This window comes from Puccinia triticina, chromosome 8A (genome assembly GCF_026914185.1).
Source record: "Puccinia triticina chromosome 8A, complete sequence".
Taxonomy (NCBI): Eukaryota; Fungi; Basidiomycota; class Pucciniomycetes; order Pucciniales; family Pucciniaceae; genus Puccinia; species Puccinia triticina.
Genome location: NC_070565.1, coordinates 407,202 through 419,541, shown reverse-complemented (window position 1 = coordinate 419,541; position 12,340 = coordinate 407,202). Strand labels below are relative to the sequence as shown.

At 49.5% G+C, this 12,340-nt stretch overlaps 2 protein-coding genes across 2 annotated transcripts; one reads left to right on the top strand and one right to left on the bottom strand.

Moving 5' to 3' along the window:
• Positions 1–5,997: 5,997 nt before the first annotated feature.
• Positions 5,998–6,776, top strand: PtA15_8A43 (uncharacterized protein; the record flags this gene model as incomplete). Its single annotated transcript, XM_053171870.1, has 4 exons — positions 5,998–6,030; positions 6,134–6,211; positions 6,343–6,426; positions 6,474–6,776. The coding sequence occupies 4 exons, from the start codon at positions 5,998–6,000 to the stop codon at positions 6,774–6,776; spliced, it is 498 nt and encodes a 165-aa protein (XP_053022697.1).
• A 3,319-nt stretch (positions 6,777–10,095) lies between these two features.
• Positions 10,096–11,572, bottom strand: PtA15_8A42 (uncharacterized protein; the record flags this gene model as incomplete). The annotated part of the gene is made up of 4 exons (XM_053171859.1): positions 10,096–10,202; positions 10,275–10,333; positions 10,430–10,877; positions 10,948–11,572. The coding sequence occupies 4 exons, from the start codon at positions 11,570–11,572 to the stop codon at positions 10,096–10,098; spliced, it is 1,239 nt and encodes a 412-aa protein (XP_053022696.1).
• Positions 11,573–12,340: the final 768 nt, after the last annotated feature.

Below are 12,340 nucleotides of genomic sequence, written 5' to 3'. Positions count from 1 at the left end.
AATGTTTGAGTTTAATTGACACTCCCCCTAAACACGCACATTGACCAAATGTAACTGTTTGAAAACTGAAATTAATTTGATCTTTCCAAGCGGTTTTGTCAGTACGTCAGCAATCATATCGGTTGTTGAGACTTGCTGAACGCAAAGGACCTTCATGGACACCAGTTGCCAAACATATTGAAAACGGATTTCAATATGTTTTGTGTTGGGATTGAGCTGCGCTTCTTTGCTGATGATGACAGCCCCCGAATTGTCATTGAAAATGATTGGCGGATCAATCGAAATATCTAGAGATGTGATGAGATTTGACATCCAGCGAAGCTGCTTCGCACATTTGTTTATCGCTATAAACTCAGCTTCTGTTGTAGACTGAGCAACGACGGATTGTTTCTTTGTCGTCCAGGAGATTGGATTTCCGTAAAATGTGATTACGTAGCCGGACATAGATTTTTTTGTGACGATGGAAGTGCCATAATCAGCATCAGCCCAGCCACATAGAGCATCAGTATGCTGCCCCTTTTGGAAGTGAATGCCGGTTTTGGTCGTGCCTCGGAGGTATTGGAGAAGGTGTTTGATCATAGACCAGTGACACAAGGAAGGGGAAGAGGCGAATTGAGCTAATACGTTAACCGTAAACGCAATGTCGGGTCTAGTGTGAAGTGCTAGATAGTTGAGCATTCCAATTGCCTTTTGCATTGTTTTGACGTCGAATGGTGGAGATTCAGTAGATACAACACAATGAAAATTCAAAGGCGATGGCGCCTTCACAGTCGTCGAGTTAGCCATTCCAAATTTGTCAATGATTTTGTTTGTAAAATCTGACTGATGTACAACTAGGGAGCCATTCGGTCGCCAGTTCAGAGTATAACCGAGATGTTGAATTGGACGCTCTTTGACCTTCAGCACATAAGATTTTTTCATGTCGTCTAAGAATGACAAAATCGAATTTCGATCACGGCCCACAATTAATCCATCATTGACATGCATGTGAAGCAAAATCGAGTTGTCCACATTGTGAAATAAGGCATCGTCCATCAACAATGCTTCAAAGCCTATTGACTTCAGAGTCGATACAAGATGAGCCTTCCACATACAAGGCGCTTGTTTCGTTCCGTACAAAGACTTGTTGAGTTTCCACACCCAACCTTTCTTTTTCGGGTCCGGATCTTCAAACCCTAGCACTTGTGACACGAAAATCGACGCATCGATGTCACCGTATAGGAAAGCCGTCTCCATGTCAAACTGAAAAACGAACATGTCGTGGTTGATCGCCAAGGACAGCATCATTTTTAGTGACTCATTCCTTGCCACGGATGAGTAAGTCTCGAAATAATGAAGCATGTGCTCCTGATGATTACCGAACACCACCCATCGAGCTTTGTGACGAACAACCTGCTTGAACTCGTTCAGCTTCTTAGTCAACAGCCACATCCCCCCGATTGTTTTGTCGTCCAACGGCGGAGGCACCAAGGTACTGGTATTTTTTGATTGCAGAGAACCAAATTCAGAAGAGAGAGCTTCTTCCCACTGAGGCAAGGCAGCAGTGTCGTTCATTGCCTCATTGATTGTGACTGATTCAGTCAAGTTGAGTTCTGGAAATTCCGCCAATGAGAGAAAGGATGCATCTGGGAGATTTCAATTCATACGACAAGATCCTTCAACAATGTTAGATGGATCAATATTTGAATTGATGTTACAAGGAGCCAAATCATTCTTCCACTTGTAAGTAAAGAATTTCGTTGACTGTTGATTAGATGAAGACGGCAAGTTAGCTTCTTGAGTCGTGGATTCTAAAGATGGGGACGGAGGAATCGGAGGAAGAACCAATGGGAGAGATCTTGAAGACGGAACCGCAGTAGAAGTAGGAGACGCAGAAGGTGAAGGAAGAGAATTGGAATGGGATTTTCTGGTAGACATATCGATTTCCACTTGTTCATCCTGCGAGCTCAAATCTGCACATGATGTGGGCAAAGCTGAAGGAAGCTTAATCATTGCAGATTTGGAATTGTACGGAAAGGAGAGGATTGAAGGGGTGTAATCACAACTGATTACCGTTTGACGCGAGATGGGATCAAAGAATTGCATGGCATCCGACCAAGGCTCATAGCCAAGAAAAAGAAACGGCTTCGAAGGGGGAAGAACCTTGGAGGATGGCGATTGTGTATGGACATAGACTTTCAAACCAAACGGCAAAAGGGTATGAATTTGTCTCACTTGTTCAATTGACGCATGTTCTTCGACGAGTACAGAGTTCGGAGACTGCCAACCAAGAGCCGAGGTTGGGAGCATGTTGATTAGCAAAGACGCAAACTTCGCAGCCTCGTCCCAGTAGTTTAATGGAACCAAACACTGTGCCAACATGCAACAAATCTTCATGAGCAGCGTTTGATTGAATCGTTCCGCCAAACAGTTTGTTTGAGGCGAGTTAGCCGGACCCTGTTCAAGCAAAATGCCGCGCTGAGATAGAAAAGATTTAAATACGTTTGAGCCGAATTCCCCGCCACGATCAGTATGTAGAATGGACAGTGTTACACCTAAATGATTTTTTACCTCATTTAAGTAAGACATAATCTTTGTCTCAGACTCTGATTTCTTTTGCATCAGGTAAATTCGATTGAAACGGGAAAAATCGTTGATTAAAACCAAGATATATCGAAAAGATCCTTGAGAATTGGGTGAGATCTGCAGAACGTCAAGGTGAATCATTTTAAACGGAGAAGAAGCAGAGGGAAGGGGATTGCTATGTGAAGAACGCTTGAGCTTAGCCATTCTACACACCTCGCAATTTACAGATGAGCCAGTTTTTTTGTTTGGTGTAATCTTCATCAATTCAAAAAACTTTTTCAAATAGACGTCGGAAGGGTGACCAAGGATGATATGCCAGTCTTTCAGGGCATTGCTTTTGTTTATTGAAAATAATGATCGCGACGTAACAACACTTGAGCCAGATGAAACATATAAATCACCAATTCGAGGGAATTTTTTGATCACCGTTTGTCCCATATATACCAAGAATAGCTTGTTCTTGTGGACGCAGTGAAAACCGTGATCTTCTAATTGAGACACTGAAATAAGGTTGCATTTACCGGCAGGCGCAAGATAAACTGGGAAAATATTATATTTGCCAAATTGCATCAAACCAATATGTGTGATGTCAATTGAACCGGAATAAGTGCGCATCGTTTTAGTGATTGGCTGCAAATTTGAGAGAAGACGAGAATCGGAAACTGTTGATTTTGAAGCACCGGTATCAAGAACCAGTCGTATTTTTTCGTTATCAATTGGTCCGACATGAAAAGTATTTTCATCTTCAACAAAAAATCCAGTATTGTCAGAACTGAAAGATTCCGCAATCGCTCCAGCCACGTCGCCCTCTTCATCTTCTGACTCTTTGATAGAGTTTAACCGTTGAGTCCAAAGCTTAGAAAGAGATTCAATAAGTTGATCAAGTTCTTGATCACTCATTTTGATTTTCGAATTTGGAGGAAAACTGGTACGATTTTTTGTCGGAACAACGTTTCTAAATTTTTTGTCGACAGCTTTGAATTTCTCCTTATTTGGCCTGACAAATGGTTTAGATGTCACTACATTTAGAGATGCTGATCCAGCTTGTTTGATTCGACTGTGTTCGATGCCCATACAAATAGCAAGCTTTTCAAATGTAAATGGTGTAATGTCGAACAGATTCTGAACAAGACCAGTTAATGAATCGTCAAATCAAAAGCTTTTGAGGAAAAATATTCCCGCCATGGCCGTATCGATTTGAGTTTTAGGATGAGATATCTGTGCCGATTTCAATGAAGTATACATAGATTGAAACTTGCTCGTGTGATCGGCAATGGATGTTCCGGGAACAAAATCAAGATGAATGAGTGAATAGATTTTGTCGCCAAGCTTGATCAAAGATTGTTCTCCGCATGCTAAGGCTAATTCTTCCATTGCTTTAGAGAACGTATCGGCTGCTTGAACGACAGAGTACAGATCGGCCGACATACACAACTCAAGAAGAGTGTATGCGTTTGATGTCTTCTTGCGAAATTTTTTCTCGTTTTTGTGCGATTCACACCAAATCGGATCAAAAACCTCCTCATCACCGCGACCTGGATTGACGAAGAAGAATTAACTTCGAGTTGTTAATGTTCGATGATTTTTGAGTTGATGATCGTCGATAGAATGGAAAGGAAGGGAAAAGGGATAAGGTTTTTGTCGGCGGAAAGAGGTTGTTACTGAAAAGTTCGGGAGTCCGACAGACAGGATCGCAGAGCATACACCACGGCTCCACTTGTAAAGTGAGTCGCGCGGCGGGCGGACCCTCCCGTCAGATTTGGGTCGGGCCGTCCTGGCAGGACGTCGAGCAGCCCTTCGGGTCGGCCCGACCCTGCCCGACCACCCGTCGGCTGTTCCTCCCGACAGGGAGGGCAGGCCGACCTCGTCCGACCGTGCCGACCCGCGAGGCAGCATGGTCGGCTTGTCTGATAGGTCCGGCCAACCCATCTGCCCGGCGGGTCAGCATGGTCGGCCGGCCCTTGAGGTTGTCAACAGGTCGGCTGCCCCCGGAAATGAGCCGACCTTCCCGACGAGTCACCGGACTAGTCGACCTGTCCGTCGGCCCAAGGTCAGAAACTCACTTGAAAAAGTGAGTTTCCTGAGACCACCAGTACGATCTGCCGAACGTGCTCGCGGATCGTACATAGAAGAGAAAAAAAAAATAAAGAAAAAAAAATGTTGGACTTCGCAATGTTTGCTCGTCATGATAAGTAAAAAGGGCGGTATATTATTTTGACTAAGGTGAGCACTGATATCAAGATTGCTGATACTGTAGCGGTCGTAAGCGCTCGCACTGTTGAGTGAGCAATTCTAGGATATGTGTTGTAGTCGCCGGATCGGCCCTCCAAGTGGGCTGTTTTTGCTGCTTGGGACTCTTCATGACCCTGGGCCCCGCGGCCGACGTCTGGGTAATCCCAGCTCGAAGCCCAACGTCCGGGTAGGATTTGTGGCCTAGCCGCCGTCAGGGGCAGCCCGACCTTCCCGACATACACTCCTCCCAACGTCCGCAGTGCAAAGTTTTACTGCAGAGGCGGAGAGGGGGTGGCCAACGTCGGGCCGGACGTCCGCCCGCCGTCCAACTGCACCCGTGGTGTAGAATATACGCGTGTGCGTCATCGTCACATGCATAGACGCATGCATGACCGAAACTCAATGTTCGAGTTTAATTGACAGCTCTGTGCCCAACACCTCCTTCTCATCTATCCAAACCCCTCCATAAAGTTTGCCTCCAGCGATCCGATGAGGATCCTATCATTTTTTGGTTAATTTTATAATTACATGATATGGCAACAATGGTCACAGGGCTGCGCAGCCGCCCTTAAACCCTAGTTATGATGAGCGGTACGTGCTTGACGAGCTGGCAGAGGAGACGTAGTCCCCTCCGCAGCAGAGAGCCGCAGCCTAACCCTGTGACCCAAGTCACAACAGGGACGTGTGGTTGACTGAGGTTAGGGTTAATGCCAGATGTTCCAGATGCAAGTCAGAATTGCCTGTCTTTCTGCTTATTCAGAATGAGAAATTGCAGGCAAGAATATTCATAATGCAACCTACCTGGCTACAAATATTGTTCTCTCTGGTTACACAGTGAGGAATTAATGATAAATCATGTGTTGCAGCACCCAGATAAGTGCGTTGGGGTTAAATCCGCAGTCACTGTGTAGATTCTGTAGTGACTGCGCTGACGTTCGTCTGGGTGTCAGCTCCCAACAGTAAACTTGACAGTGTTATCGAGATGCTGCCCTACCAAGTTTTTCTTTCTGGCGTCTTTATCTCGCCGGGCGGGTCTGCCGCATTAATATAATGTTTATAAGTACTTCAGCTTTCTTCACTTACTCTCGGCCTTCTGTTCGTAAAAACTTGATCCGATCTCGGACACTGCAGTCAGCTTTCATACGGGCGCGTCGAATACTTCCTTTCAACTACTTCAAAAGGACGACTTTCTTCTGGATCATGGCCGCCAACAACGTCGGGCCGGCAGCTCAGGTAATCCGGTTCCTGAGGCGGATATTCATTGTCGCTACGTGTCGAAGATGCCGTGAGCACGGCCACCACCATGAGCTGATGATCGTCGTTCCAATCTGCACAGGCAGCCGCTGGTATGCCGGCTCGCGGAGAACAGAAGAAGATCTATCTCAGCGCGCAGCTTTTGACCTGCGCACCCAGAGTTCGTCTTCCAAAGAGCTAAAAGAGATGTATGAGAAAAAGAAAACAGCTAATGGATCTCGGGGACAAGCTGATTAGTTGGGGTGGAAAGTTTGGGAAGAAAGTTTGGGAACGGAGTGTCTTTTTCAATAGCCGCAAGCGAGCGTCGATGCCCCGGAACTCGCCGTGTCTGAGCTGGTCAATGAAGGGGAGGACCCACTCCAAGCTACAGGCCTGGTCAGGGCGTTCGATAGCGCGCAGAGAAGATTCGAGCTATTTGGCAGATCCGAGCAGGTGTTAGGGTCGTCCGGGATATTGCAGAGCCACATCGACCCTGGGGCCCGACCGACGCCAGTCGACGGCCGATGTGGCTCTGCAATATCCCGGACGACGCTAACACCCGTCTCGGATTGGCCAGACGGCTCGAGTCTTCCCTGCGCGCTATCGAACGCCCCGACCAGGCCTGTAGCTTGGAGTGGGTCCTCCACTTCATTGACCAGCTCAGACACGGCGAGTTCCGGGGCATCGACGCTCGCTTGCGGCTGTTGAAAAAGACACTCCGTTCTCAAACTTTCCACCCCAACTAATCAGCTTGTTGTCGACATCCATTAGCTGTTTTCTTTTTCTCATACGTCTCTTTTACCCCTTTGAACCAAAAACACATTGTAATTGTCAGAATTTTACAGCAGCCATTGATCTACTTACCTCTTACCCTCTTGTGCGTATCTTATTGGAATCCCACATCCTAATTCAATCGTTGTCATAAGAAATGTTGTCAGAGCCTCTTTCTGGGGGTTTCAAGTGCGCGCTTTGCACTAAATTTCTGTCTGCTAGCATAGAAGGCTGGAAAAAATGAATCAAGTAGAGCAGTACCTGGTCCGGTTGAGTCTTCTTCCGAGCTCCAACATTGTTGACTTACCAGACAATTTCTTCACGAAGTGCTTGCAGTCTATGCACTCAAAGCTGAAAGGCGGGCGAGATGACCTCGGTAGAGCCTGGGTGGGTGGACAGGGGGAGATTTAAGGAGAGAGTCTGTGTCGAGGTGGGAAAAGGGGAGGAAGGATTTAGAGGCAAAAGTGAGCGACATGTCTTTCCAGGGATAGCCGCTGGTGAGCTGCCGAGAAGCTCCAGTGGAATATAGAAGGAGGGAGTGAGGTGATGGGGAAAAGGATGGACCCGGGAAAGAGAGGACCTTATATATTGGCCAGCAGCAGCGGGGCTCAGCAGCTGCCTCAATGGTCGGCCAGGATTGTGCTCAGCACCCAAGCTGCTCTCAGGTGGACGCAGCCCAAAGCTCGCTGCCAGCTCCGTCTCTGTGGCTCAGCCTTGCTCGTTCCCCATGTCTCAACACAATTATCGCCTACATGCTGCCCGAAGCACATCAAAAGTCACAATGCAGCCCTGCCATGCTCAGCGGGAGCTAATTCTGCCCTCCATGACCAGCAGCATCCGGAAGCAACCTTCGTATTGTCGCAAAATTATCATGCCCACTGGCTATCTGACGCGCAACGGCCCCTATCATCATCCACATCATCCCAACACCTATCACGCGTGTCCTCTCCGCCGGCCTGCCTTTTATCTGGGCTCTCAGCACCGCCTTATCCACTGCTGGCTCCACAATCAAGCAGCGCTGCTTCCGTCTCTCGGTGTCCCCATACTACGCGCCTCTATCGCTATTCTGCATCATTCGCACCTCAGCCCTGTTGAAAAACCCGCTCTGCATATTTGCGTCTCTCCAGACCACAATTGAGTTGTCCATCTCCGTCATGGTCCGCTTCCCGCGCACCGTGCCGCTGGGTTGCATTCCGCCACGACAACAGAGTATGCATATCTTGATAAAGAGATGCCTGAGTTACTGAAAAATTTCAAAGGCCAGAGTTTTTCACCAGCACAGCTTCTCAGATTAGAAGAAATGAAATGAAAGAAGAAATAACACTATCTTCCTATATTGATCTTCCTCCTTGTATCTACTCTAACTGAAAACCCTACCATTCAGATAGCTATTTCTTCAGGTAAGGAGAGCTTCTCGCGTGGACGCGGGCTCCTTTCGGGACCCTTTGTTTATGAGGCTTAGTTCATGTTACATGGGGTGCCTGAATTTCAGTCATTGGCCCAGCCGGTCCAATGAAGTAATATCGTCGTCACTCCTTATTTTGGGGATTTGCGGCGTGGCCTAGACTGCCGCCTAGTGCTGGCAATTTCCAATTGACAACAACACGTGAGTTGGGGTGGATCGTTGTGGAGAAGGGGGGTTGGTTGCTTGTGCTGGTTCCTGAGCTATGAAGATGTCTGGCACCCACTCTTCCCCGTCACCACGCGCACGGGAACCCCCCGGACGGGGGAAAGCCCGATGGACTGCTCTAATTAAATGCTCCACCCAAGGAGAATTTCATGTACCCGGGCCGGCACAGTCAGACTTGAACCAACAGTGGGCCGCTACGCTAAACAATCTGTAGCGTGCGCTATCCGCTAGTTTAGCATTGCGTAGTTTCTGACACAGTGCCGTTAGCTGTAGCGCCCGCTACGGCTACGCTACACTAACGGGCGCCAACAGCGCTATCAGCATTTTTAGCGGTTGAATAGCACTGCTAGCGCTGATAGCAGCGATAGAGGCCCTGTAGTTTCAAGGGGTGCCTGTTAGCGGTAGCACGCAATCACTGTCCGCTAACAGAAAACCCCGTCATTTGTAGTTTAGATCTGCTACGCTGCACTGAACTACGGGCTAAATGTAGCGTAGCGGCCCACCGTTGCTTGAACTCCAGCCAATTAGTAATTACCATCCCTAATACATGTGACACTTGAATCTATTCGAGACCAGCCCTTCATTATTGCCTGTCCTTCATCAGTAAGTCCCCACCGCCAAGTTCATGCAACAACCTCCTTCTCACAGGAAGTGAAACATATGTATAAACTACAAGATCAAGATGTGGGTGGACCCAAGTGGATGGTGACAGGTTTGTCCGTAAGATCCAACAGTTGCATGTGGGTCCATCAAGAAGTTACAGGACCTGCATCACATCATCTGCAGCTCAATTATAGGGAATGTTGATCTGGACCCTGGTACCAACTGGTACCTGGGTACCCCCTTGTTTTTCGGCCCAAATTGGGTACCTAGTACCCCACCCGGTACCGCCTGGCGGGTGCGAGCGGGGTGCGAGCGGTACTTGGTACCCGCCACGGGGGGTATTTGTGGGCGGTACCCAGGTACCACACCGCTTTTGGGCCAAACCCAAGTACCTAGTACCACACCCGATACCGCTGCACGGGTGCAAGGCGGGTGCGAGCAGGGCCTGCCAAGCGGTACTATGTAGGCACCCGCCACGAGTACCAACCAACAATCCCTAAGCTCAAATGGATATGCAGAAGGAAGGATAGGCTTATGGAGCCATACACAGGGGCAGGCATTCCAACTCTACCATAGGCTTACATCGAACGCATGTCCTGCACGCTCCTGCATCCACTCCCAACCGGCAACAACTTTCCCCCTCTCATGCATGGAAACAAATACGGGCACTTGGATAAAAAAAAGAATGGGCATGTTGACCCTATGTAAGAACAAAGCATGTGCATAGGGTCTGTAGTAACACGAAGTTGTACAGTGACAATCACAGCTATATTTAAGATGCGCGAGTGTCTTTGCTGTTTTCCGGGAGAAGAGGAACTGGATGTGTCTGCGTATTATAAAGAACAAGGTGGTAATGCTGGCGAGCCATGTAGTGAAGATAATTGGGATAAGCAGTAGTGGGAGTAGGATAGACAGCCTAGATTGTTGATGGGTGTGTCTTTTTTGGGGGTAGCAATGTGCCAAACGACCCCGAGCCGATGCGTAGAACGTACACTTTGACATGTCATAAGTGAAACAAGCACATGATAAAACAGGAGTGGGAAGGATTGAAAGGCGATGGGCTATGGCTGATGGGTTTTGCAGTGTCGTTTGCAGTTCGAGCTGGTCGTGAAGCTCTTATTACATCCTTCAAAGCCGCACCGGAACGGGCGTTCGCCATTGTGTGTCGCTGGAGATGCACAACAGTCTGGTCAGCTTTCCCGTTTGTTTTCATCCTGAGTTAGGTCCGCATATCGCTTACTTTTGTGTTGGGTCAAACTAGTCAACCGCGGAAATGATTTCCCGCATTCTGGACAGACACTATGTGACCCCCAGAAGAAGGTAAAAAGATACACCAGCGTAAGTTTCGGGGAAATTTTGTTTTTGTAGCAAGGTATGCGATGGAGGAGACTGAACTGGGGCTTCACGCTCGACGGATTGCTGCTGCGTGCTTTGGCGCGCTTAGGTTTGGATTCTTGGGAGGTCTGCAGCTGGATGTTGTGATGGCTGTCGGGCTCGATGAGCTGCCGGCCGGCGAGGTCCGCGGGATTGACAGCCGGCTGGGGCGGGGCGACGGACAGAGGGCGCTCGTCCGATTGGGAGTGGGACGAGCGCGCCCGCTTCATTGGGATGGTCGGGGCGGAAGGCGTCTCTTGGCGGGACGCGGGCGAGGCGAAAGCCGTGATAGGCTCTTCAGGATGGTCGACGCAGGCGGGCAGCTCAGCGCCTCCATGCTCTTCCTCTTCAGGCCCCGGTCGGTTGGACAGCTTGAAATGCTGCTCGGGAGGGGATGGGTGCTGGTCGTGGAGGAACATCGGCTGGACGAGCTGTTGCTGACAATCATTCTCCGTGAATTCGATGCAGTCTGTATAAAAAAAAAAATCAGCACAGCTTTCTCTTAGATGGTTTTTGCCGCGGACACATGAGACACTCACCCGAGGGCTGCAGGAATGAAGAGTGGCTGTAAAAGTCTAGTGGGATGTCTGATGATGAAGAGTAAGTGGGATCGAAGGCGAGGTTCCAGTGGTGAGGCTCGAGTGCAAAGTCGAGGGAGAGGTTGTTGAGCAGGTTGAAGGGCTGCTGCTGATGGGACTGGTCGAAGGAGCTTGCAGGGTTAGGGATGCGGTCGAGAGGGAAGAGGGGGCTGGATTGAGGGGGCTGTGGGAGGGCGGCAAGGAAGAGTTGGTCGAGAGAAGACCAGGCGGGGGATTGGAGACAGACGAGCTGGTTGGGCGGGCCGCTGGAGGATGCACTGGAGGGGGGCGAGTTGGGGTCGGACGCCGGGGTGGTGGCTGAGGCGGCTGGGGGCTGGAGCTGGAATGCGCTGGTGAACTGGGGGTGAGGGTAGTCGAGCTCGAGTGCCGAGGAGGCGGAGTGGGGGATGTCTTGGGTGAACAGATGGTGGTAGGTGTCGAGATCAAAGTCCAGGAGAGCCTGGTCATACTCCTGCGCCTCGGGATGCACAAGGGGGCGATGGCCGGCTTCCTGGGCAGGCTCTGCTCGGCTCTGACTCTGCGCGTCCAGGTCGGCCATCGGCCAGCTGCTGATATGGGGGTTCATCACTCCAGCGATCGACAGGCGGAATCGGATCGGAGCACCCTCCCGCTGCACTAGGTTATCAGGAAGAGACGACGGTCAGCAGCGTCCACTCCGGAGATGACACGCAGGCTAACACTAGCAGTTATTAATATGACTGATCGGGTGGAGAACACAAGCTCAACGCTTCTCAACCGACCTTCATAAATAAATAAAATATTTTTATAAAAAAAGGGCTTGCTGGCTCCAGCACTGGCCTCTCCACGCCCCGCGAACACGCTCGGCTGGATCAAGAGGGTGTCTCTCGATTGGGCGCCCGCCAAGGCTTTCCTTTCACGTTGGGCACTCACAAACAGCGCGATCGCCCGGCCTTGCCTGTTGTTTTCCACGGCGCCAGCCCTGTTAAATTGCTTCCCAAGACTATAAAGATAATTTACCATAAAAGCAGTGCTCCCACTCTGCCCAGCAGCGACCCGAGTCTCAGTGGCCGAGCGACACGGATATTCTAATTATCTCATCTCTCCTCGGCTTCCCTCGGCAGGCATAGTCTGTGCCCTGCCGTTACCCAATCCGGACCTCCTTGTCCCGCTCTGCCAGCTTCACAAGTGCTCACTTCCAGGAACCGCCCGTCTGCTGTGTCACTCCAACCAACCTGCACCGTATTCGCCGGGGGCTGTGCCCCCATACATAGCAGTAACATTATCATGACTAATATCAACTTCCCTACGTCGAATTGCAAATGTCTCCTGTGGCTAACTCCAGCCTAATTATAACCCGTTTCCTGCAGGTTTA